The sequence below is a fragment of the Trachurus japonicus genome, chromosome 13, assembly GCF_045865225.1.
Source record: "Trachurus japonicus isolate A0001 chromosome 13, Traja_1.0".
Classification (NCBI taxonomy): domain Eukaryota; kingdom Metazoa; phylum Chordata; class Actinopteri; order Carangiformes; family Carangidae; genus Trachurus; species Trachurus japonicus.
The window spans coordinates 36,624,708-36,650,395 of NC_140919.1; the positions used below are offsets into that span (position 1 = coordinate 36,624,708).

Consider the following 25,688-nt stretch of genomic DNA (forward strand, 5'->3'; position numbering starts at 1 on the left):
TAAGCTATATAGACTGATGGGTCCTCAGTTGGATGTCCTCTCCGCATCCACCAGACACACGCAGGGCTGCACCCTCTTCCTCCTGCACAGCCAGGCCCGGAGCTCCTGGCGGTGCCGGTGAGAGCCCAAAAAGTAGAGGAGGGGATTTGCGCAGCAGTTGAAACTCACAACCGGTTTCCATACTTTATAGGAGATCATGACCACGTTCAGGAGGTGACACCGTCCGGGTACGTAGACCCGCACAAACAAGTAGACGGTGCGAGCGACGTGATAAGGCACGAAACACACCACAAACATGAGACACACAACTATGAGTGTGTACAGGGTCTTTTTACGCACACGAGCTGTCCTGGCGTTGGAGATGCTGCCCGCGACCCTGCAGTAAAGCGCCCCCATCATGGAGCAGTAACAGGTGACCACGACTAGGAACGGGACCAGAAACCCCACTATGGCCAAAAAGAGTCCGTAAGGGAAGTACACATTAAACTGCTTCGGGTCGGTCATCTCAAAACACACCGTCATGTTATTGATCACACCCGTGTGCGCAAAGACCAGTGTGGGTAAAATCTCCGCAGTGGCCAGGATCCAAACCGAGCCCGACGCGAAGAGGGCGAGTTTTTTGGTCCTGAGGCGCACGGCGGCGATGGGGAAACACAACCCGACGAAGCGGTGCACGCTGATGCAGCTGAGGAACATCATGCTGCAGTGGAGGTTGACGAAGAAGAAGAATCGGACGGTTTTGCAGATGATGTTGCCGAAGGGCCACAGGTCTCCCATGGCGTTGCTGATGACGAGAGGGGGCAAGGCCAGCACGTAGAGCAGATCCGCCACCGCCAGGTTGGCCATGTAGATCACCGTGCTGCTCCAGCGGCGCGTCCGAGCGCACAGGCACCACACCAGGGCGCCGTTCAGAGTCAGGCCCAGCACGAACACAAGGCCGTAGGACGCAGGTAGAAGGATCCTCTTGTAGTAGTTAGTTACTGGACAGATGTGGAAGTCCTCCATTCAAATCAACTTCAACGGTTTGCAACGTACAATCACTTATCTATACCTGATGGATGAAAGTTTCCTAAAACCTCACCTTGCCAGGTGCTGCTGTGTAAGGGATGACGTGTGCACCAGATGCAAGGTGTTTGTTCAACATCTGCCTCCTGTCTCCTGCCCACACCTACTGTGTCATGTAAACCCAATTGACAATGCCATATCTAGGATATGAGCAAATAGATTGGCACACAGGTGAAGCATATGAAAGCCCTGGTACAATCTATGGGTACAATGGGCTGAGATAGGCCGCTGTATACGACTGTCCTTCCCCAGAGAGAAGGCGTGTAGATAATCACCTAATGCTGTGATTAAAGCAGATCGCCAACTTAAATGACATCGTCAACACACACACACACACACACACACACACACACACACACACACACACACACACACACACACACACACACACACACGAGCTAGAGAGCAGTATTAAAAAAAAAAAAAAAAGGAAAAAAGGCGCACACACAGCCGGGATACACGGGCGCGCGCACACGCTCAGCATCCCATTGGCTGGCGAGAATTTTCCAAGTCTGGTCTCTCTCCGGCTGCTGTAAGTGTTCACTTCATCTCTGTCTGACCGCGGAGGAAGAGGGACACAGAGACACAGAGAGCTCATCATGCTGAGGAACGGCTCGTACAGGTTAGTGCCACATCCACGCTCGTCTCCATAACATGCAAAAGGGGGGAACGCTGATAAAACACTGAGGACGCACGGTGAGCTTCCCCACGCAGGCTGCCTCTACATGCACTGATGAGTGATAAAATAAATAATAAAAAAGAAATTCCTGCATAACGGTGCTACTCTCTGCAGCAGGGCAGAGAACAGGAGGGGACAGGCTGTTCAACAACATAGTCGCATCTCCAGAGCACATTTCAAGATTTTGGGCGAGTTTTGTGTGTGTGTTAACTTGAGCGGTGTCCTTTTCCCCAGAAGCATGTACCAGGGAGAGGAGGCGAGGCTGCGCAGCGGGAGTCTGGCTGTGGCTCGGGAGAGGAAACACCTTGCTCTGTGCATTAATAACCAGGTAAGAGGAGGGGAAAGGGGCAACATACAATAGAGTCTGTCAGAGTTGTGTTGCATGTCATGAGTGTGAACTGGATCGAACATATCCCTCCACCTCTCTGCTGGTAGATGTCGGTGTCTTGTCTGCTGGTGAGGCAGCAGAACAGTTCAGCAATGATGTAATTCACTTTCTGATCTTTTTTTTTTTTTTTTCTAGGAGCAGGAAGTTGACGCTTGTGCTGCTCAGTATAGCAAAGAGTGTTTAGAGAAAGTATAAGAGCAGATCTCGTACTGTACATGGATCTATTGTGAGCGGCAGAATGACGGTGTTTAGGAAACCTTTCCTCAGTGCATCAGTGCATCAGCACCGTGGACAGAGAAAGCTGCTGTTACCATTTTGGTGAACGACAGTAAATCAGCTCCCCATGCATGTTCAACTTCACTGCTCTGATTTCTGCTTTCCTTCATCACTTGTGAAGTGTTCAAATGTCAGAATTCGGTTTGGTTTGGAGAAGTTTGCTTGAGTATATTTCTTTCTTCTTTTTTTTCTTCTTCTTCTTGTGGTCAGGGCAGCAGCTGAAAAGGTCTCATTAATATTATAGCACAATAAAACACCTCTCAATGACTTCATTTGCAGCAGGGAATGGATGATGAGATGAGATGAGATGAGATATGAGAAGAAAAGATGCATAAATAAAATTTCCATGCAGCAGCAGCAGATAAAGAAAATGTTAAGACATTTTTATTTCAGAGAACAACACAGTGCACATAACCTACTGTATTATACAAAACTTTAATTAGAATGGGACTAAAAGTACTTGAAAATGAAATGGAAGTAGAGTATAACACCATAGAGCACCAGATTAGAATAAATGTTACACAGTAAAGTATAGATAGTGGTGATGGTATATAAAAAAAAAAGACAGAACATGACAGATTTTCCTAGACAAATAACCAAGTCCAGTTGCATTCGATAAAAAAAATTCCTTGAGATAACTATGACCTGGACAAATGAGAATATTCACAGGCTTAAATGACAGAACAGTGTTCAGTATTAAAGTGTATAGTGGTTCTAGTGAAGGCATGGCTGAGCTGAGGGGGGTGTGCCCTCCTCTTCTTTCTGGAGTTGAGAGCAGAGCTTATGTAGCTTATAGCTGGAGAAAATAAATACACTCTGACAGTTGGTTGTTGTAATTGAATTAATTATGTAAATGAGTTTTGCTTGCTTTTAGCCGAAGTATGCAGCGTTTCTCCCTCTATGCTCCTCAGTGAGTGTATAGGTGCCCATGCAGACTCACCTGGATTTATTGAGCTTCTGAATATTTAATGCCAGTGATGTGGCGTTGCGCATTTTTGTCAGCGGGGGATATTGAGCGTGTGAGCTCTGAAAGCACTGTTTCCATCGCAGCTTTTGACTTACTCTGCAATATATTATAATACTGCACCTCCCCTCCAACACATAGCTAACCACACAATCACACACTCCTGTTCGCTGCATGTTCTTCTCAACTTTCTCATTTTGACTCCAGATCTGTTCCAATCCGTTTCCACCTGACAGCTGAGTTTCATCATCCCTATCCACGTAAAAATGACATTTCCAAATTGATCATGCTGAACTGTCTGTCTCATCAGAGGAGCTTCACATGCATGTCCATAGACTTGGCAGAGGAGGACACCAAGAAGCTTGTTAAAGGACCAAAAACCAGTAATTGGTGTGTGAAATATGAGTGAGAAATAGAAATGCGGGTTATTGGATATGGAGGCTGCTCCACTTTGGTTGTGTCTGTGTGAGTGATTCAGATTCATTGCCGAGGCATGAACCCCCTGAGAAACGCATTAATCTATCCAGCTATTACCCTGTAATCAATGGGACAGCGGGATTTTACGGCCACGGGCCCATGTTGTTAACCATTTCACACAGAGCTTATTTAAACAGCATGCCAAAGGGAGGGGGGAGGCTAAAGTGGGTGTGTGTGTGTGGGGGGGGGGTCACATTTAATGGTGTTAAGCATGAAATACACAGCACAGGTGACATTGTTGACACAGCACTTGCAGCTGGAATCATGAAATCATCCATCAACATCATGCATGACGCCCCCTTGTTGCTCCTAATTAAACAGACATGTAATGAGGGGGGGGGGGAATCCCATGATGCCATCTTCTTAATGAACTTGTGTTTTTGTGCACAGGGCAGCATCAGTTCACCAGTATAAACTGTAGGAGTCCTGGATGCAGCGTTCTCTAATATGCAGGAGGATGTACTGTACATAGTAGGGGAGCGTGGCGGTGCCAGGGAAGGGTGTCATATTTCAGAAGTGCATTATCGTCTGTCCCCCGCAGTGGGACAGAGCTGTGCTGAGTGCTGTTTGCACCAGCTCACTCAAACGCATCCCGCGATTGAGTCATAATAACCTGCGCAAGAGCGAGATGAGCCTGCACACTGACAGAGCGGTCTCTGCCATATGATGAAGAAATATATAGCCTATACCCTGTGCTCGGGTTCATTGCCACATTAAAAACACAATGTATTTTTTATTTTCTATCTTTCTTTTTTTATAGATAATATGCACCATAACACCTTCAAATTGTCCGCAAAGCTGCAAGACACACACGCACACACACACACACACACACTCCCCTGACAGTTTTGTAGTCATTTTCCATCCATTCCCATCACCATGTCTTAGAAGGCTGGTTGGGTCTAAATGAGTGAGCCTAGTCTTTGATCACTATAAAGAGAAACCCCCTCACCCATATCTGTGTGCGAGTGTGTGAACATGCTCTCACTCCCTCCCTCCCCATATGTTAACCAGAGCGGCTCTCTGCTAGTTAATAGCAGCAGAGGGGGGACAAGTCCCAACTGCTCCATTTTGCATTTTGATAGACTTTGTGATCACTCTCACACCACCTTCATCTCTAGTTGTCAAATCTCATCCACCTCCGTACCTCTCGGGATGTCTTCCTCTTCTCCTCCTCCTCCATTTTAGAATAACCTTGTGCCCTCCTCATCATACATCCTAGATCTGCTTTTTCCAACCTCCTTAAGTGTTCATATGTCTACCAAAGGCTCAAAACACAATAGGTTCACAGACTTGTTGGTGTATTAGTGCTATAGTGATTTATTTATCAGATAGCCAAAATCAGCAGAAGAAAGATCCTGATGATGGTAATGAATCAGTCATTATTGATAGAGCAGAAATGCCAAGCATGTGCATGTTCCAGCTTCTCATTATGTCAAGATTTGCTTCCATTCTCTAATTTTATAGCATCATCATGTGAATATTGTACAAGCACTATATCTTTTAGATTTTCTTGAATATGGTAAATTAAAATATTCATTGATAATGAAAAAAATTAAAAGAGCAGCCCCTCTGCTGTTAAATGGGTGTTCTGTTTTGTTCTTGTTCTTTATACCTATAAAACCTGTATAAAGAAATGGGTCTGTCTGTGTTTGATGAACTGTTTAATTATAGATATGGAATTAACCTCACATCTGTATGGTAAGCCTCCTTGGTGTCGCTGTTCCTTTATCCGTGCCATATAGTAGGTCAGTTTACAGCATCTGCTCCAGCCATGGATTGATGGCTGTGTAACTGCAGAGTCCTGGGGACTGTGTGAACGTATAGGTCTCTACACACTGTTATCTGATCAGTATAAAACTGCTGTCTCACTCTGAATCCAGTCAATGCAAGTTTATCATTTTGATTCTTATGCCCTCCAAACATGAGTGTCTATTTTCTGTCTCTCTTTCGCTTTAGTTAACTTTGTCTCTCCTCGAATAGGATTTAAAGGTTTGAGTAACGTATCATAAACTCCACCCTGAATCCATTTCCCTTAGTAGAAGGCACTTGTTTCACCCCCGTAGCCATGAGAGGAAATAGAATTTCAGATCATGTAATCACATGAACACATCAGTAACACCGACATCTCACAGTGGATTTCTCTTACACTCAGGAACTCAGGCGAAAGAGTAAATGTTGACTTCCATATTACTCCTTGCACGCACTGCACATGTAAATTGATTTCCGATGTTGCAATTCACGAGCATCTCCACTGGTACAGCCCTTCTCCTGATTGGACATTTCCCCTGGTTGATCGGCAAGTCAGGCTGCCGCTAAACAGCCAATAGTCTGATGCAGATGTTTCAGCGCATCACCACACTGCAATCAAATCCCCTGAGATCAGATTGCTTTGTGCATGTGTGTGTATATGTGATTGTGTATGTCAGTATGTGTGCATTCAGGTGTGTGTGGGGGGTTTTTTCTCACCGAAAGAGAGAGAGACCACACTAATCTGAAGGCCACAAAGAGCTGACCATCTTTCACACACCGGAGGGAATAAGCTTTTTTGTCTTGGTGTGTGTGCCTGTGTTTCAGTGTGGACCTTCAGCTCTGCCTGCCATCGATCTCTGTGATAGAACTAGGACTCTGAGAAATTATGATTTTAATAACTCATCAATTAAAGGGAAGCAGACTTTCTGCTATGTGCTGCTGTTTTCTCGCCCCCTTCCTTGCTCTTTATCTCGCTTCCCTCATTTTTCAGTGACATAATTCTTATTACAGTCTACCCTCACCTTCCCTGGCTTTTCAGTTTATTGATTGCCCTTATTTTGATATTGAAAATAATGCGATTAATCTGTTTACATGTCCAGCAGAGAGGTGCTCTGATAATATCCCTGGCTTTTATGCAATCATGTATTCAGCTATTGATTTAAGAGATTATCCTCTAACCTATAGCCTACAAGTAATGTGTTTCTCGTGTCATCAGCATCAGCTACCTTGGTATTTCTATTGCTCTCATAACTTTAGTACATTTGATCCAGTCCAGAGGCCCAAGATTTTACAGTTGGTTGTAAACACCCAAGTCGCTGTAAAAAACAAAACATGACCGACACAAGGTGAGCATCAAGAAAGTACTACAGACTTTGAAAACTTAAAGTAACATTACCATGTTACATTTTATTTTACTGTTATTAATGTTTTATTCACAGTATTAATGCTCTAAATTCTCAATCATATAGCTAGTGTTACTAGACAATTTAATCACGATACTGTCATGAAGATGAATTGCTCCAGCTTTAGATGAGACATTTTTGCCGTTTTACACACACTTTCAATTTATATTTCAGCATAAAACTTTTGTCTTGAAAATATATTTTAATAACTTATGTACCTATTTTATTAGGTTGTTTTTTTTTACACTTTAGCTCAAGTGTGAGAATGCAATGTAATCTTAATACAGCACAGCACAGCACTTGTTGATACAGTTACAATTTAAATCCTTATTGGCCTTTTGCCTGGCATCCTGAGCACTTAATCCCTACTGGCTTTGCTGTGAGGAACAGAAAGAACATTGGGAACTGTTCAACTAATACAGTTTTAAAACTTGTAGCAAAACATATATTACATAAGCTCATGTATGCTTTTTGGTGTTATACAAACATACACACACACCTGATATTATGATGGTGACGATTATATGCAATTCCATAATATATTTAATTAAATTTAATTTAATTTTAGAGTCGGTTTGTGTGATAATGTTTGAATTGGGGCATGCGGATGAGTGGAGCAGTTGGAGAAAGTCACTAAAACAGTTCAAACATTTGCTTATTCTATTTATAGGATCTACCTCATCTAGAGACAGTGGTGATATTTGAAAATGTAAGTTTTTCTGCATTTTATGCCTAAGCCAAGGGCAACTCGACTGATTTCAAGTTGCGTGTCTGTCCACCTGACACAAATAAATCAAATATTCACTCTTTATTTAGCTCATATTTGGTCTTGTCCAACTCTTGAGGGAAATATGTCGCTCTTTAGCTGCCAAATGCTCTGCTGTATTCACCAGCTGTTTGCTTTTTTTTTCTGAACCAAGTTTACAGTGGTTTCATCATAGCTTTCCCCCTTAAAACAGCTGTTTGCTGCAGCTGGACGTGCAGGACGATGAGAGCAGCGAGACCAGAGCAACAACAGTGAAGTTGTGTGCCATGAAACAAAAACAATCCAATGAAATTACAAACACTAAAAAATGCTCTATTGAGCTGAGAAGAACTACAGGGTCGTGTGATAAATCTGTCTGTTCACTGGCACGAGGGTCGCCTTTCTCATTGCATGTAGTCATTATCCTGTGCGTCATACTGATCGGTGAGCTGAATGCATCCTCACACAGTCAAAAGCTCATGGACTCAAACCTGAACAAATACTCACAGCTTAAACCCTGTTGGCTAATGCAGAGATGTCTGAACACTAAAGATGGAGCTGCTTTGCTGCTCTGGGAGCACATCCATCTGCCCGGTCCCATTGAGCTTCATGGCATTGGCCCCTGAGCTGCATGAGATGGGCCTCACCCCCTGGCATGCAGCCGGTGTCTGGCTGTTTGGCACCTGCAGAGCACACGTGCTGTTCTGCATCAGCAATAGCACATCATGTTGTTGTTGTTTTTTTCCCTTGCCTCTCTGTGTTAATGGTTATTTATGCCCATGTTAACAGACCCAGACATACTGCTGCTCTTGAGGTTAATAAACATAAAACAGAAACAAATGATAAAATAAGCAGTTTTCCTCTGTTTTGGCCCAGTTGTGCAGCTTATGCCAGACGTGCGTGGGTGGAGAAGCAGTTACACATAGGCTACAGTATGCGAAATGCTGCAGGTTTATTATTGTATCTTATCGAAGCACAATATCATCCTGTATCATATCCTTTGCACAAAAAAAGACCTTGTTTACATATCAACACTATTTACCACACAGGAGGAGGTGAAGAGATATCATCGCTACTGCAACCACAGTGGAGGGCAAGCAGTTCCCAAAGTGGAGAGGTAAGCCACTTCACAGTGTCCCGGCTGTTCCATAAAAACTTTATTTTATGCACAGCACTCAATCTCCAATGAGAGGGGCTACTGTCCTATAATGTAAAGCCCCTGTTCTTCCTTAACCATAACAGTGGCTTATTTTCTATTGGAAAGTCCTGACTGTTGCACAGAAACTCCAAGTGCTGTAATAAATGTATAAATTAATACATTTGTAGGATGCAAGTTGCCATCAGCGTTTGCTTACCTCATATTTCTGTTCTGTCCTTTCTTGCTACTGTTGTGTAGAAACCCTCCTAGGAGTGAGGAGGAAGATGATAATAGCCCTCATCGCCGTGAGCAACAGCAGCATCTGGAAATGAAGGCTATTGTGTGAGTATCAGTTGTGGTTTATTTGTGTATATGGCTTTTTTTTATCTGTTGATTTTTAATGAGTTTTACACTGAGTGTCACCAATGTTACCCATGCCATGACCTTAAAAGTGCATTATGTTTGTTGTGTAGGACTGATCAATGTACACTTGACTTTCTTTAATTCAATCTAACCTGAGATTAGGTTTCAGAATCCGGGGTCATAGTGCACTTTTGAGAGCATGAACTCTCGTAGACTGCCACCTAACGTCATTTTCTTAAACATGATGGACCGAGGGTTTTCTAGGTGTAAGACGGAAGGACAGCTCTCGCCTCAGGCTTTCACTTCCTTGAAAGTCGGGGGTGGAGAAGCAAAAGCCAATGTTACTGTGTTGAGGTAACATGATTGGGGTTTGTAAAGGTGTGATGGAAAAAAAAAATTCTGGATAAAGTCACAAAAATTGCAGAGAAGCTTTGAAAGAGGGTGAATGGAGAGATAGAAGAAGCAATGTGAGCACAGAAGTGGAGGAAAAATAGGGATGGAGGAAGGAGTGGGGGGTAGGGGTATTGGTTTTGGAGCTAGGAGTTATGGCTTAATTCAATTTGTTCCATTTGGCTCAGCTGTCTCTCTGCTCCGCTGGAGGTAAGTGTGTTTCTCCATCGGGTAATTGATCCTACTCTCCATCCCTGGACCTTGGCTTTGGGGTGACTAGCCTACAGGGATGAAAGAGGGTGGAAAGTGAGAGACAGAAGATGGTCTGTGGAGGTAACAGGGCTGAAGATGTCGAGAAAATACTGTACCTAGCTATGTGTTATGTCTACAGGGGGGGAAAAATGTCAAAATTGACTCAAAATAGTGGGGGAAAATGAGAAGTAGGAGAAGGAAATAAACTCCTATCCCAAAGTGTTTTCTAAGCAATAGGCTACACTTGTTGGTGTTGTAGTAAAATAAATGAGAAGAGCCAGCCTACGACTACGTCTCAATATTAGAAATTCCCTGGTAATGTTGGGACAACCCATCTGACTGGGGGAGGGGGAGGGGGAGGGGGAGGGTCCCTAAACTGGTCACCTACAATCTATGGATAAAAGGTTCAGACCCCCCCCCCCCCCCCTCCCTCCAAATGGATGCTTCCAACCGTGTACAGGTGTCAGTAGTGAAGTAACGGGCTAATCAAAGAAGACGGAGAGAGGATGAAGTAGTATCCTATTCTTCACAAACTAAATGAAAAACAGAGAATTTGGAGCAAGAAATGTAGAAAACGACGTTTTATAGAGCTAGCCTAACGTTACACAACGTTATAGATGCTAGCAGCTAGTGTTAGCTCGACGTTAGCTGCATGAACATCATCCACCGGCGCCAAGTGAGGAGAAGACAAGCTTATGTTATGGCGTCATACTTATGTCATACAAGCTGCTGGATGAAGATGTAGAGACACAGGTGGATGGAGCCGAGGGCCTGGGGCAGGAGGAGCAGGCTGCGGCCGGCTGATGACGGGCTCCCGGCCACAGTAACATGTAGGCTAGTGGCGGTGTTAAAGCAGAAGTAAGCGATATTTTTGTGTTAAAGGGATAGTTCACCCTAGAATGATATTTCGCTCATTATCTACTCACCCTCATGTTGACTAAGGGCTGGAAGAAGTTTCAGAGTCCACCGTCCCTTCTCTGAGTTACAGGGGGTCTTGGCGTAGCAGTGCATGTCCATATAACGGTTGCAAAGGGACACCAGAGCTCTTCGTAAAAAAACACACACAAAAAAACATCCAAATACCTCCATGATGCTCGTATGTAATGTCCGTCTTGTGCTGAAGCCCCAAATTGCGTAATTGTCCCGAAAAAAATTAAATAAATCTATATTTTAAGCTTGTTTGTAGCGGAAGCTTCTCGAAGCTCCTCTTCCTGGTCCGTCCAAATCTCGCGTGATTTGCGAAGCTTCCGCTACAAACAAGCTTAAAATATAGACTTATTTAATTTTTTTCGGGGCAATTACGCAATTTGGGGCTTCAGCACAAGACGGACATTACATACGAGCATCATGGAGGTATTTGGATGTTTTTTTGTGTGTGTTTTTTTACGAAGAGCTCTGGTGTCCCTTTGCAACCGTTATATGGACATGCACTGCTACGCCAAGACCCCCTGTAACTCAGAGAAGGGACGGTGGACTCTGAAACTTCTTCCAGCCCTTAGTCAACATGAGGGTGAGTAGATAATGAGCGAAATATCATTCTAGGGTGAACTATCCCTTTAATATAAGTCTTAAATAGTTATATCTTCCGACAGCAATCACTTACATAGAGTGTTTGGACCGAAACACGGGTCTCTCAGTCCCTCTGCTCTGCTCTGAGCCGAGGAGAAAACTTTTCTTGTATCCTACAATTTTTATCCAATGAGGACAGAGAACGGCATGAAGGGCTGTGTGTGCAGCCAAGGGATGCGTGTGAATGTGGTGACGTAGGGACGAGGACCAATAGATCCATGACGAGGGCGGGGCTGCTAACTCCGTCGGCTGACAAGAAGTTATGGTGCGTTCGGGGCAACCCGTAACTCGTGTTTTTCCGACCTGTGAAGTCGTACCAGTTCGATCTGGTGCGCGTTCACGGGACGGAAGTTACGAGTGGCCGTTATAGTGCACTTTCACAGGCAACAGGTCGGAGAAACGCGAGTTGCGGGTTGCCTGGAACGCTACAAAGTCTTAAGTCGTGACTTGAAGCTGTAATTTACGGTTTCAAAAGCCTGCCTGGAACGCAGCATTAGCCAAAACAACCGGATCGCTTACTTCTGCTTTAACGGAGCTGGTGGGAATGATAACGGAGCAAAGCTAGACGGGTGACAACAGTCGGAGCCTGCACTGTGAGTTTGCCTAAAGTTATTTTGCATGCCCTAAAAATCACAGTTGGATTAAGTTTTAAAGACAGTCCAAACTAAAGCACTAAGAATACACTGCGTCCAATGCAAGTCCGTGCAAACACTTTCTTGATCTGCCTAAGTCCAAAGTGGAACCAGAGCCCAGAAAGACACTGATGTGAACTGCAACTGCTGAGTGTGTTTGGACTTTTATTATGGAGATGGGGTTGGTAGTAATTAACGTACAACGATGTTACTGATGTGTCCATTTTATCCACTCATGATCCCAGGATCCAGCGTGCCTGGCGTGCAAGCATGTCCCACAGAGGGACCTGGCAGGAGCAAGACAAGAGCCTCACCAGCAGCCATCAGGATGAGACGGTGCCACCAGAGAGCCACCAGGACCCTGTGTTGACTGCCAGTATTTCAACGGTAAGACTGAAGAATATTAATTGGAAAACCATATGGTGTGACGTGAGAATAAGAATCTAGAAACCTTTAGATGATCTGCTTTCTACTGTAAGTTATCGGCTTTGATCTGTTGTTTCCGCTCAGACCCCTAAAAGGAGTGGATGAATGGATGCATGGATGGGTAGAGTAATAAAGAAGAGAGCAAAGGAGGTAATGAGGGAGGGGTGTTTACCTCTAGTGTCATCTGGGGGACGGCGGGGGTCGTATTGGTGGAGGCGGATAGGATGCCAGCTGGCACTGTGCCCAGATCAGTAATTAGCCATTAATTAGGTAAATTTTCAAAGCTGGTTGATTGATTAATGAAGTGCCTCTGCCCTTGTCCCCCCTCTTCTCACCCCCCTACCCCTCTCCTCACCAATTCGCTCTCCCGAGGGAGCACAGGGGAGAATTAAACAGTGCTTACAGGGCATGGCAGCCAAACAAAAGCCAGAGGAAAAAAAAAAACAGTACAAGTAGCAGATAAACAGTGTGAGGAGAAGCAAGAAAGAATCAAAAAGCCAGAGGGGGGGAGGAGGAGGCAGTGACAAGGAGATGAATGCAGAGATGCGAAAAAGATGCCTTTAAACCGCCTCAAGTTCTCAGTGACAGACAAGGCACAAACATACACACATGGACAGTCTGCTCTGCTGGTTTCCCATGGATGGATACAGTCTGTGTTGGCTCTCACAGTGTAGTAATCACACAAGCTACCAGCACAAGCCTGCCTACGCTTTTTTGCAGAAACCCAGCACGGAAAGATATGATGTCATGTCTGCATACTGACTAGTGTGTGTATGTGTGCGTGCGTGTGTGGAATATTTTTTTCCCCCTCTCTTTTTAAGAAGTGCTACAGGAAAGCAAGACTCCCTTAGCAAACAGATGGGCTGGAGTCCTGGTGAGACTCTTGTCAGTGTGTGTGCGTGTGTGCTGTGTTTTTAGGTTGTTTGTTCTGCTTGAAAGAGTTTGTTGTTCATTAGCACAGCAGCAAATGTCTTCCTAATTAGAAAGTTAGTGTAACTTAAAAACCAAGATGACAAAGAGCCCTCCCTCAATCTCTTCTCTCTTACTTTCCTTTTTCAACACTACTTTTGTTGAGAACATAAATTTGCAATCTTGAAACAATGTGGAGAATTCATAAGTTTATTTCTATCTCCCTCCCATCTAACGCTTCTCATGCAGTGGCTGCTTAAGATGATACTATTTTCTACACAAAACAAATGACACACTATAGAAGAAACTTATAGTTATCATAGTTAAAGGAGCTATATGTGAGACTGTGGCCAAAACTGTTGCTGCAGTCAAATTCAAAACACTGCAGCGTGTTGTTTCCCCTCCTCTTGTCCTCAGACTCGGGGTTGCCAGATAACCACGCGCTAACCTCTGCTTTTCTCGCTCACACAGTCAGTCTCAATGTAAAGATGATCATGCCTCTTTAAAACATGTTAGACTGCATTAGTTACTTCCTGCAGTCAGAGGGAAGGATATGTTATCATAGTAAATATATCTCCTATGTGTTCGCGTTTCTGTAGTTTGAGCAGGTTCTTGATGAATGTTTAGCTTTTTACTCTATTTTATTGCTCTGTAGTAACTACGAGTAACTACGAGCAGAGGTCACGTCAACCCAGGTGATCTGCAGGTTATTGTTTCACTTCACCGCTCCAACGCTACGCCCCATGTGTGTGTCAGCATATGAGACGTGTTACCGCAGAATAAACGACACAAGCTGCTCCGTGTTTTCACAGTCGGAGTTTTCTCCTCCTCTTTCTGACCGTCGGATCACAACACATGACGACCTAAGACAGGCAAACTGACTGGGCCGGACTCGTCTCATGAACCGCTCTACACATTCACCGTCACTTTATTTACCATTGGCTCCATTTCCTCCCTCTTTTCCAACTTTCACTTTGTAATTCTTCCCTTTAAGCTTTAGCTGTTGCAGCTCTACCAATATCTGCTCTGGACAGGAGGCGGCCTATCAGACGGAGTGACAAGACGCTTATTTCTCGCATGTGATATCAAAGAAATTTGACCATAGCCGATAATTAAAATCAATATTTTTTTTATTGCGATTTCAATTGGAGATCGCTTTATCTCACAGCCGTAGCTGAAGCTCAGTAGCTTAACTGGCAACCCGGAGGCCGAAATGCCACCGACGCTGTGATGGGGAGAGACCGGTGGGTGGCGCCACATGCCAAAACACAAAACCAGAACATAAACATGATTTGCAGGCTACAAATAAAATTTTTAAATGCGAATATCCTGGCTGTACTGTTGTTGTCAGTTAAATCAGTATATCAAATTAACATGATTCCTTAGTCTCTGGTGTCATATTGAGTGATTTTATGATTACTTGCTGTACATTTCTTCCATACAGTTCCTTTAACATCTCCATTAGCTACAGCAATGTGCTACTTGCACAGTAATGCACCGGAATAATTGTAAACGCTGATGAGAATACTTCTTCCATAGATTTACACCTGCAGAGCTGTAGCCACCAGTGTAATGTTAATACTTCATATATCTCATCATCTCCCTGTTTGTCGCAGCACATCCCTCTTAGTTTGTCCATTTGAGAGCACCTGTCTCTATAGTCGGTGTTGTTTTCTGGCACTGACTTGAAATATAATGTCAGCGAATAAAAGTCTCTTGTGTGCAGTAAATGCCTCAGATTACATGTTCGACTCTAACGTGATTGGCTGCTGTTTGTTCTGCAAGATGCGCACATTACAGTAGTGATGTGCAGCTCAGCTCAGCTCTGATGACATCCAAATCTACATATATGCATGATTAATCCATCAGCCACCCACGCAAACAAATTATTCTCCTCAATTTGAAGACCTGCTCCCCATCATACCTTAGCGTTATTTCTCAGTGGGATGTTATGCATGATGTAAATATACTGCACTAAAGGATGCTTGTTTCAAATAAACATGTATTTAAACTAAAAGTTTAACTAAAACTGTTTAGGTAAAATGAAAATGGCAAACTATACAAGTTCAGCAGTTGAAACACAGTTGAATAAGTGCATGACTCAAAGCAAAGCTTAAAACCTGTTGACCTTTTAGAGATTGTAATGAATCTTTTCCCCATACATTATATTTTATTTCACCTAGCTATACCAATCTTGTTTGAGATCAGTGCTGGACAGTGACTCCCCAGCATCACTCAACCTTTTTGCCTTTTCTCTCCTCCTCTCTGTCAGTCATGCTCTCTCTCTTTTTCTTTCTTCTCTTTCTTGCTGCCGTCGTCTGTCCTCATTCGCACTGTATCACTCTTCTGTGGCCGTTGAGCTCTCTGAAGGACAGACATTCATCAGAGTAAGGCCAGGGTGCCACATTATGTTGTGTGTGTGTGCGTGCGTGTTCATGTGAAGGACCTTGCAACAGCCTGAAGGGGATGGTGAGGTGGAGGGGGTTCAAACATACTTCATGCATATTTCATGGAACTCTGATATTGAACACTACACACACACACTCACAGAGAAGCATAGGTAAGACGCTGCAGCACACGCTGAGGTTTTTCAGCCTCATCTGCTCCAACCCAGAAAAACATCCTCAAACACACGCACACCGTCTCGCAACACCTCTTAGAATTCAACTCTGTTCAAATCAATGTCAGGCTGTCTCCTACATCTGTTTGTGTGCATCTTTCATACAGTGCAGTGGCATCCCTAGAAAGGGTTGGCTCAAGCCTGCAGTAACCTTAGACCTGAATGTATTATTTATACACCGAGGGGCCAGGCCCTACATGTCCTGCACTGGTCATTCCAGGCTCGTTGATAGTAAATCAATAGGTCTGACTGTTCTGACACTGCTGCTGCGTGTTGCCTGATCTGCTGGGGTTGCTGTGTAGATGACTATGCTGGAGGCATGGTGTGGAGCCATTTCAAGACTATGTGAGCATTTATTTATTAGTTGCAATGTTTTAACTCCTGACAAAGTCATAATCAATAATGTTAGAAAAACCCCTCAGGTGATTCTGTGATATGAAACGGTTTATACTCAAAGGAGTGGTTTACAATTTTGGGATATGAAGATTGATATGGCTGTTACATCTGTGTGTTCAATGTGATGCTGACAGCCAGGAGACTGTTAGTTTAGCTTTGCAGGGATACAGTGGGAAATTGCTAGCTTGGCTCTGTGCAAAGGTATCAAAATCTGACTACAGGACCTCTGCAGCTCACTTACTGATTTGTTTAAACTGTACGAAAGCTATAAATTGGCTTTAGATGGTGGGGTGATTTCCTAGTATCTCTTGGCTGTAGCTTTAGCATGCCGATGTGAGAGTCTTGTAATCTAACTCTCCATTTATCTTCCTTTTTTACAACTTAAAATACTGACATTCACCAAAATACTTGTTTCAGACAAGAAGCTTAAAGGCAGTACTTGTCGTAGCATAAGTCGTATATCTAAATTAGCTTCAGGGTAAACTTAACCTTCCGCATATCCACTTATCCAGATGAATTTGAGGAAGATAACCAATAACTGACTGGCTGCAGCTTTGAATACGAATAAGGTCTTGGACACAGTAGAGAACGTAAATCAGTGAGCTCTAACAGATGAAAACCTGCAGGCTTTTATAGATGTAAGGTTGACTTAAAGCTTCAGTTGGTAACAATTATTCAGTCATATTTGCTGGAATTGTCACTATATTCTGATGGTCAGACATTAAATGAGTAATTTAGGACAAAATCCAACTCCTCTGGCTCCACCTACAGCCTGTAATCGTATTTGCCAAAATCCACCGCGCCCGACGATTCTCCACCAGTCAGGTAGAGGGAGCAGGAGGAGCAGCCAATCGCCGCTCCTACACGTCGTGCTATGGATACGGTACGTCTTTTTTTTTTTTTTTTTTTTCTCTGTGGGTGCGTTCATGGCTACTTTGTGTGTGTCTGTGTGTGTGTGGGGCGCTTGGCAGAGGTTCATAAAGGGACCTGACGGAGTATTGTCTTGAAATTTCCGACCAAGTCGCGGAGTTTACTTTCACTTTCGTCAACTTACCAACTGGAGCTTTAATGGTGCTTTTTATTAACAGAATTGTAGATCATTGTTTGCATAGTTTTCTCTGTAGCTTAGTAAGTCTGTTGTTTTATAGTGTGAGCTGACTTAAAGGGATAGTTCAACATTTTGGCAAATTGGCCCATTGCCATAATTGCTATAGTCATAGCAGTAGGTTCGTTACCTTTAATTGTAGGTGTAAGCTGTTTTTAGAACAGCGGAGCGCAGCAGCTGGCTGCTCAGAGCTACGCTATGGAGGCTAAGGGAATTTCTTGGTTTCCCTCATTAAACTCATCAAATACAAAATCCCAAAACTCCACAGCGCTTTTGTAGACAAGTTGTGAGCTGCACAACCACCACGCTATGAGATAATGACGGAACGATACGAAACGGAGCCGTTTTCGAGGTAAATTCATACAAAACCGCTGATGCGCGTTGCGTTCAGGGACAGTTTTTCAGCAAGCAGTCTCCGTATTTACCCTGTATTTACCTCGAAAACGGCTCCGTTTCGTATCGTTCCGTCATTATCTCATAGCGTGGTGGTTGTGCAGGTCACAACTTGTCTACAAAAGCGCTGTGGAGTTTTGGGATGTTGAATTTGATGAGTTTAATGAGGGAAACCAAGAAATTCCCTTAGCCTCCATAGCGTAGCTCTGAGCAGCCAGCTGCTGCGCTCCGCCGTACTGAAAATAGCTTACACCTACAATTAAAGGTAATGAACCTACTGCTATGACTATAGCGATTATGGCAATGGGCCAATTTGCCAAAATGTTGAACTATCCCTTTAAGAGTATTAAAATGAATTTACATGTGAGTGGCCGTGTGTGCTGACTTTGTTGCTTCAGTGGACAGTGATTCACAGCTGGGTGTGGTCCTCTGGGACGCTGGTGATGAGTTTTGAACCAATCAAAGCTAAAGGAGATGAGCATGGCAATGAAACGCCTCAGTGCTGAGCCCGGCATTACTAAAAACTAATACTGTTGCTATGGGCTGCCTGATCACAAATGATGATTGATCGTTTCAGAGATGGATAGTAAAGAGAGGGACTGCCAGTAGAGGAGGAAGAAAAAGGGGGAAACAAAGTTGAACGTGAAATCTAGATAAAAACACATTACATCATCTATGGTTGCGCTGTGCTAAAACAAGTTTGTGTGTTTGTGGCTGTGCTTTTTTTTTTTTTGCTAACAGTGTTTGTGGACATTGATCTGTTCCTATCTCTGTGACATGTTTGCACATTTCTCCCCTCCTTTTCTGGGGCCCAGGCGGAGAGAAAGTGTTAGCGTAAGCATTTCTGCTGCCTGCGTGGGAGATCATTCTCTCATCTCTCACCGCCAAGAATCTCACAAAGCGAAGTGACGGCTTCATCCATGCCTCCACCTCTACCCCCCCTTAAATCCTTTTCCCACCCTCACTCTGTGTCATCCCACGCTTTCCCTCCCACTGCCTCTTGATGCACATACGCGGATCCACTTTCACAAACACACACCAGTCCCCCCGTTTCTGCAGACAGATGCTAACAGATTACTTGTTTTATTGGTGTCAGTTGGTGTCTCATTTGAAATGAATTTATATACCTCTGCCCCGGAGTTGACATCGATCGGGCTTAACTCATTTAATAGCCATGACATTTGCCTATTAGCTTATTTACTGTCAAAACAGGCCCAGGCTCAGCTGGCTTCCTGAGAATTTGTATCCGTTAGAGAAGAAAATGTGATTGCTTGTGCAAAATATAAACGCTAGAGGAAAATTCAGACATAGACTCACTCATACTAAAATTAACACCCATACATAAACACACATTTACTTTTTACTGTATGTTTCCAAAGGCCATTTCCTACTGTAGGCTGCTTGAACCTTGCAGGTTTACATTATGCATATACCTTTTCCTAATAGTCCCTGCTTATGTATTGTTGTCAAGTGCTATTGATGCTGTTGATACTCAGCTTTTTGTCTTGGTAAATTTAGAAACTTGCACAGTAATTGTTGTTCATTGCTTATGTCATCCCCTCTCAGATTTTCAGTTTCTCCACTCACTTGTTTGACTTTGTTAGATCTCTTCCCAAACAGTGATTGGTCAGTCATAGCTAAGCATTTTCTTTATAGCCTTTTCAGAAAGAAATAGTGACAAATAATATTAATAGCTTGCATTTCATCTCCATTCTGTGAGACATTTATAGGTTTCCTCCAAAAATAAAACCCCTTTTGAAACCTAGAACCTAGAAATCTTCTCCCTGGCTTGTCCAGGTAGGTAAACAACCAAACAGTGAATCAGCCTCAGCCTGTGAGGACGAGAATGTATACGGTAGGCTATATACATTTTGAATGGAAGGAATGAATGAATGAAAGAGGAAAGAATGAATGAATGAAAGGCTGTCTGTGCATACATTTACATATATGTACATGTTGTACAGTTACTGTTAATGTGAATGATCTAAACAATGGAAACTGAAGTTAAAGAAAGAGAAGAAGTGGTCACAAAGTATAGTGATTGATATCTGGTTAAAGATTGATTGGTGTGTAAAGCATGATTATTGAACAAAAGCATCACAATATTTCTCACCCTACCTTTCTGAGATTCAGAAATGTATTTTGATAGTAGCAGTTTTTAGTTTTTTTTTTTTAGCATTTTAGAATCTACATAAATATATATCCATTGAAGCACACAACCTCATGCCTAGAAAGTGATACTCCAAAATAGCCACTGATTTTGAAAAATCCCATTGTGAAGATATCTTGGAGATCTATCATGGTAGAGAGTGAAAATGAGAATAGGAGAGCGCCGATGTCTACGGGAGGTGGAGAGATAACGATGGATGGCTGGATGGAAAGCTGAAAATAGGAGGTGGGAGAATAGAGAGAAGTCGTGGTAGATTTTGGAGATTATGAGGATAATAACTCTGCATTAGAGCCTTCGTGAACCTACATTTGTGTGGGTGTGAGATCGAAAGTATGCACAGGAACTGGTATGTTTGTCTCATTTCTTCTTCATCACAGTCTCTGCCCAAACTGTCCAAAGACTAATGTTGACTATTATGTGTGTACCTGCAAAGATGCACACACTTACACGCTCACATCAGCTCATGTACACAAATATAAACACACTAACAGTCTTCAGAGACACATTAAGAGCATCTTATGACCCCTCTGAAAAAAAATCAATAAAAGCTGTTACACAAATGGAGAAGAGCTGACAAGTGAAAAAGAGCAGAGGGCAAGATGGATCTTGATCAAGATACAGGGGGGAGATGGGGAGAATGTGGAGTGAAAAGGGAGTGAGCATTTCAGCTCATCTTAGTCTTTTCACTTCATGTCATTTACTGTTGTTTTTGTGAGCCACCTGATTGGATATTTACAGCAGGCTGCGTGTGTGATGAGAGGGAGAGGGTTTGCAGCTGGTGTATGGGGATTTGATTGGATGCTGTAGCTCACCGCAAACTCCCTCTGAGCTTTTAATTGGTTATTTATTGAGAAAACATGCCATTTAGCTGACATTACTTAAACTAAACAAGCATATAGCAGCATGCAGACATGGATGTGACACACATATATACACACAGACACTATAGCAAAACATAAATCTGCTGGAAGCGTCTTCCAAACCATCTGCAGCAGTAATAACAATCTGGTACCGTAGGCTATATGCTCGACTCCTCTATTACAGCTTCGTTGCGTGCACACACACCCCCCCCCAGTTATCTCTCTTCTTACTCTCTCTCCATTCTGCAGCCCCCATTTTTTTTAGTCTCCTCATCCTTTCTTCCACTATCTCTTTCAGCCTCCCTCGTTCACACCCTCACTTACTCCCTTCCTCTTACACACAGGGCTCGTCCCAGTCTTTAGCCCATCTCATACGCAGAGTGGCTCAATCCTCATGGCCAGTGAGTCTGCCATAATGAGATCCCTGGAGGAGAGAGGAGTAGTGTAAAGAGAGGAGAGGAGTTGGGGGTTGATCTCCTTTCTGACCTGGCTCAGATAGTACACCCCTGGAACGGTTCACCCCGCCCCCCCCCTCCTCCTGTTCATCAGCCATCTACCATTACTGTCCATTAACCAGATCAGAGACATTATAATCCTTCTCTGACAGCATCCCTGCTGTGTGGACTTGGTGGTGGTGAAGATGGGAGTTGGTAGCTATCATCAGAGGAGAGGGAATCAGTGTTGTAGAGTAAAACCAAAAGCGTGCATACAGTATGTAGGAAGAGGGTGGGGAGTGGGGACAGTAGTGGAGTTATGAATTGCATGTTGTATTTCATATACTGTGCAGCCAGTCCTTAATGTCCTCTCCTCTGATCTGATCATGGGCACCAGCTTGTCACTTTACCACGAGCCCTGGAGAGATGCAGCAGGAGAACACAATTTCAACACCAGTGTTTTCTTGACCTTAAATTTGATTCAATAATAATATGTGGTATGCTTTTTAGTTTCAGTAAAGGACACCAGCAGATTAAACACCAACTACAGAGAAAGAAGCAATTAGTTGTTGTTGGCTAAAGATATTAGGCACCTCTCTGATATCTTCCAAGCTGTCACAGTGTGACGCTCCTTATGCTGTGCAGTAACAGAAAGGCAAACAACTTATCAATGCGGTCTTTAGGCAGGAGTTGGATAAAAGGGATTATTAATGAAATGTTTTTTGCCATTTAAAGGTATGTTGTTTTTGTGATGGTTTCACATGCTGATGCATAGTTTTATTTATTTATTCTATCAAGCAATCTATTAAGCAAACACATTGTGATGCACGTTCATGGTCTTGAAAGTGATTATACTAAAAAAGCATGCAAATGAGTATTTCAGTACCCAACGCGTGATGGTGTGTCAGCTGCAGGATGCCTTGCTGTAGCAACCCATTGATCTTTTTTTGTTTTGCTCAGTGTGTGGCTACGTGTTTATTTCTTTGTTGTTTTCTAAATATATTTGACACAGGAATTACACAATACAGTTGCAAATTCCTGCATCATTTTATTGGACTGAAGTAACAGTAGATTTGTGAGGCAGCAGGTCTTGGCATGAGCTCCTCAGAGTTTGCTTTGTGATCTGGCTCGTAGCTGCAGGGCTCAGTCGATTCTCAGTCAATGTTTTCCAAACCAAGATCTCATATTGAAAACTGACCTTGTGAGAATTAGGCTGGCTTCTGCAGAGCTGACCTTTAGCCACTCATCCACGTTTTGTATGTGCGTGTGTGTGCTCTTGTATTGAAGTGTGAATTTGTAACATTGGATAGGAGCGCCACGTACGCCAGTGGAGGCTGTGGAGATGTCCTGTGGGTGGATTTCTCACAGGCCCATTTGATCTCTGTCTGCCCTTTCTCATGTCTTTTTGATCTATGAGTCAGGGATGAAGGGAGGAGGTGTTGCTCTCTAGTTTGATGCACATAATGAATATCCACCCTTTACTGCTTCACAAAGAAAAGAAAACAACACATTAAAGGAGTGAAGATGGCTGCATTCCAGGTCTGTCTCTAATGCAGTCCATGTGTACATGTTAGCAACTAAAAACTGTGTTACAGCTGTCAGATGTGAGTTTGCTTTTAGTGTGCTGGAGAATCTTCTCAGCCAAGAGCCTTTGCTTTGAAGTTGTGCCTTTTGTCTGTAATAGATTGTTGAATCTTTGAAGCCACTGCGAAAGCTCTTGTATTTGCATGCGTTTACGTCAGCTGTAGAGGCCGGGGACCATATATGCACATGCAAGTGTTGGTGTGTGTCACGTGCACCCATGTACAGAGCACCTGTCTTGGTGCCCCTTGAGCAGTTTAAACACTGGCCCAATATGAGACCTTATAATCTTCTAGCAGCACCATGGCAACAGTGCTTAGGATGTCCTTATTTGCTTATGCTCTCCAACCTGTCAATCACAATACAAAGTACATATTGTATTGTATTGTATTGTATTGTATTGTATTGTAAAGCGTATATTGTAAAGTTTCAGCCAGAAAGATGCCGGTCTCTGTTTTGTAGCCTTGTTTGTCCAAAGCACTGCAAAGTTCTCTCAGAGCGTCTCTAAAAGTTTTCAAAGCTGTGGTAAATCTCACATCAACTCACAGCCATGTTGAGTTTAGATTAAAATGTGTTCTCTCTCTTGTCTGGTTATGATATACTCCATGCTTTTCCTTATGTTGTTCTTGAGCAGATTTTAGCATAAGAGCTACATTCACCTTAATTTCACCATAATTTGTTTGCTTGCTTGTTTATTTCCTTAGTTTTACATGACACAGGGACTAGACAGGTTTGGGGAAATTAAGAGAGATTATTTCCTGCTGTCTGGCGTGAGCTAGACAAGCTGCAGGATCTTTCAAAATCGTGCAAATGCTAAAGACGTTGTTGTTATTGCCTTCTTGTTCTTTGTCATGAATCATCGAGCCTTGCCTTTTCAGCCTGGGTTTGTTTATTCTCTTCTTTTTGACATACCAGAATCTCCTCTTTCTCCTCTCTCATCTTAGGCCTTGTCCACACGTAAACGGAGCTTCACCCGAAACAATCTTTTTTTTGTTTTTGTTTCGAGAAATATATGCGTACACATGGATCCACTGAAAACGGCGCCAGGCCTGTGTGGAGCGTGTGTGGCGCTGTGGTGCTGCTATGAACCATAAACAGAGAAGGAGGCTGGCTGTCTACACGAAAATACTGGGGCGGTGTTTTCAGATTTTCCTATTTCCAAAAAATACCGTTTTCACCCCCCAAAATGCTGAAACGATATAAAAAACGTATGTGGATTCATTAAAGCTGTATCTGTGTGGAAGGGCTCTTAATGTTTACGATCCATACTGGTCTGCTTTGTTTCTCTCCACACATGCCATCTATTGCAAATCTTTCTGCCCTGGAAGAGGGAGCCCTCCTCTGTTGTTCTTCCTGAGGTTTCCCTCAGAGAGAGGGCGATATCTTGAAACTACACAGTTTGATTAGATGGGAATAGCCAGGCATTAATAACCTGGAAAGAATGAGACAGGGACAGGCCAAAACACATACTGCCATGAAGCCCATATGCTGTTCACCCTCTCAAGACCTTGAGACTCAGGTTGATTTGTGCTTGGCTACTCAATGTTTAACCTCTAACGTCTTTACGTCTTGAGAAAAGGTGCAAGACATCAAACTGCTCCCCAGGTCTGATTGCATCACCTTTGAGATGCCAAAGGTATTCAAGAGGGGAGTCAGTGCCCTCAGTTGGGTTCAAAAGAGCACAAGGGAAAATCAGCAGGATGGAGAGTTCTTCTCCACACCACAGTCAGTAAGTTGGCTGGAAGGCATGCCCAGCTGGGCAAAGAGAGCCAGAACATGCTGGTGGGATTAGAGTAGAGTAGATAGTAGTAGTATTTGTTGTGATTGCCCAGAGGCACAGGAGGAAGTGGCTAGGTAGAAACGTTGTCTGGGCTACTTTTTCTTTGCCTTCTACCTACCTCTTCTACCATCACCCTAATTCACAGTATTGTAACTAGGGCTGAAATGACCTCTTGGTTTATTCAAATTATTTGATTTCTTGAACTGAAGCTTCATTTCATTAACATTATATAACATGCTTGGTTTTTGTTTCACATGGATCTTTATTGTTGACGCACCACCTTGTCAGAATTCACTGGAGCGATATTTGAGATGGAGCAAAGTCAGTCAACAGATTGACAGTCAGTCAATGTCAAAGGTGTGGGACCATTTCAAGTTGCATCCACTGTAAAATGGACCTCACATACCATAACAGCGTATCCTCAGAGAACCACCCAGTCTAAGTCCACTGAGCAGAGCGACACAATGTAAGGCAGCATAACATAACACATAAACATGTTCATTTAATGTGATTGCTAATCAAGATGAATGCTAATAACGTATGATAATTGTGGCTATTTGTAATACTAGCATAACGTAATTTTATTCGTGTTTGGTTGTGAGTTGGCCTAATTGTTGGCCTAACACTCACTCACTCACTCACTCACTCACTCACTCACTCACTCACTCACTCACTCACACTCCCTACTGATGCCATCAAAATATCGGGTGGTTTGTAAGAGTAAAGAATGGAAATGCACTGCAATATTATATTTGTTAGGCATATCAATCACAATAATCGATCATTCATTTTCAGAGAGATGTCTTTTTTGTCATTTTTACTATTACTATTTAATAAGGACAAAGACCTTATTTGATTACTCGATGAATCGATGGAATATTCGATTACAAAAATAATCAATAGTTGCACCCTAATTGCAAC

The 25,688-nt window shown here is 43.2% G+C and overlaps 2 protein-coding genes across 3 annotated transcripts in view; one reads left to right on the forward strand and one right to left on the reverse strand.

The window, feature by feature from the left end:
- Positions 1 to 24: 24 nt before the first annotated feature.
- LOC146976502 (P2Y purinoceptor 4-like) lies at positions 25 to 1,021 on the reverse strand. The gene has a single exon (XM_085796713.1). The coding sequence runs from the start codon at positions 1,003 to 1,005 to the stop codon at positions 25 to 27; it is 981 nt and encodes a 326-aa protein (XP_085652839.1). The 5' UTR covers positions 1,006 to 1,021.
- Positions 1,022 to 1,612: 591 nt separating this feature from the next.
- Positions 1,613 to 25,688, forward strand: part of schip1 (schwannomin interacting protein 1) — a 239,723-nt gene continuing 215,647 nt past the window's right edge. The window contains exons 1-5 of one of the 2 annotated variants that reach the window (XM_085796335.1): positions 1,613 to 1,687; positions 1,979 to 2,072; positions 8,799 to 8,866; positions 9,146 to 9,229; positions 12,339 to 12,480. In XM_085796335.1, the coding sequence (XP_085652461.1) occupies positions 1,665 to 1,687; positions 1,979 to 2,072; positions 8,799 to 8,866; positions 9,146 to 9,229; positions 12,339 to 12,480 (411 nt within the window). In that variant the 5' untranslated portion in view covers positions 1,613 to 1,664. The remainder of the gene's footprint in view (positions 1,688 to 1,978; positions 2,073 to 8,798; positions 8,867 to 9,145; positions 9,230 to 12,338; positions 12,481 to 25,688) is intronic. The other variant, XM_085796336.1, reaches the window with a different exon arrangement.

Bases quoted from the DNA above. Each gene is read 5' to 3' on its own strand.
- LOC146976502 (XM_085796713.1), bottom strand. From the start codon at position 1,005: ATGGAGGACTTCCACATCTGTCCAGTAACTAACTACTACAAGAGGATC.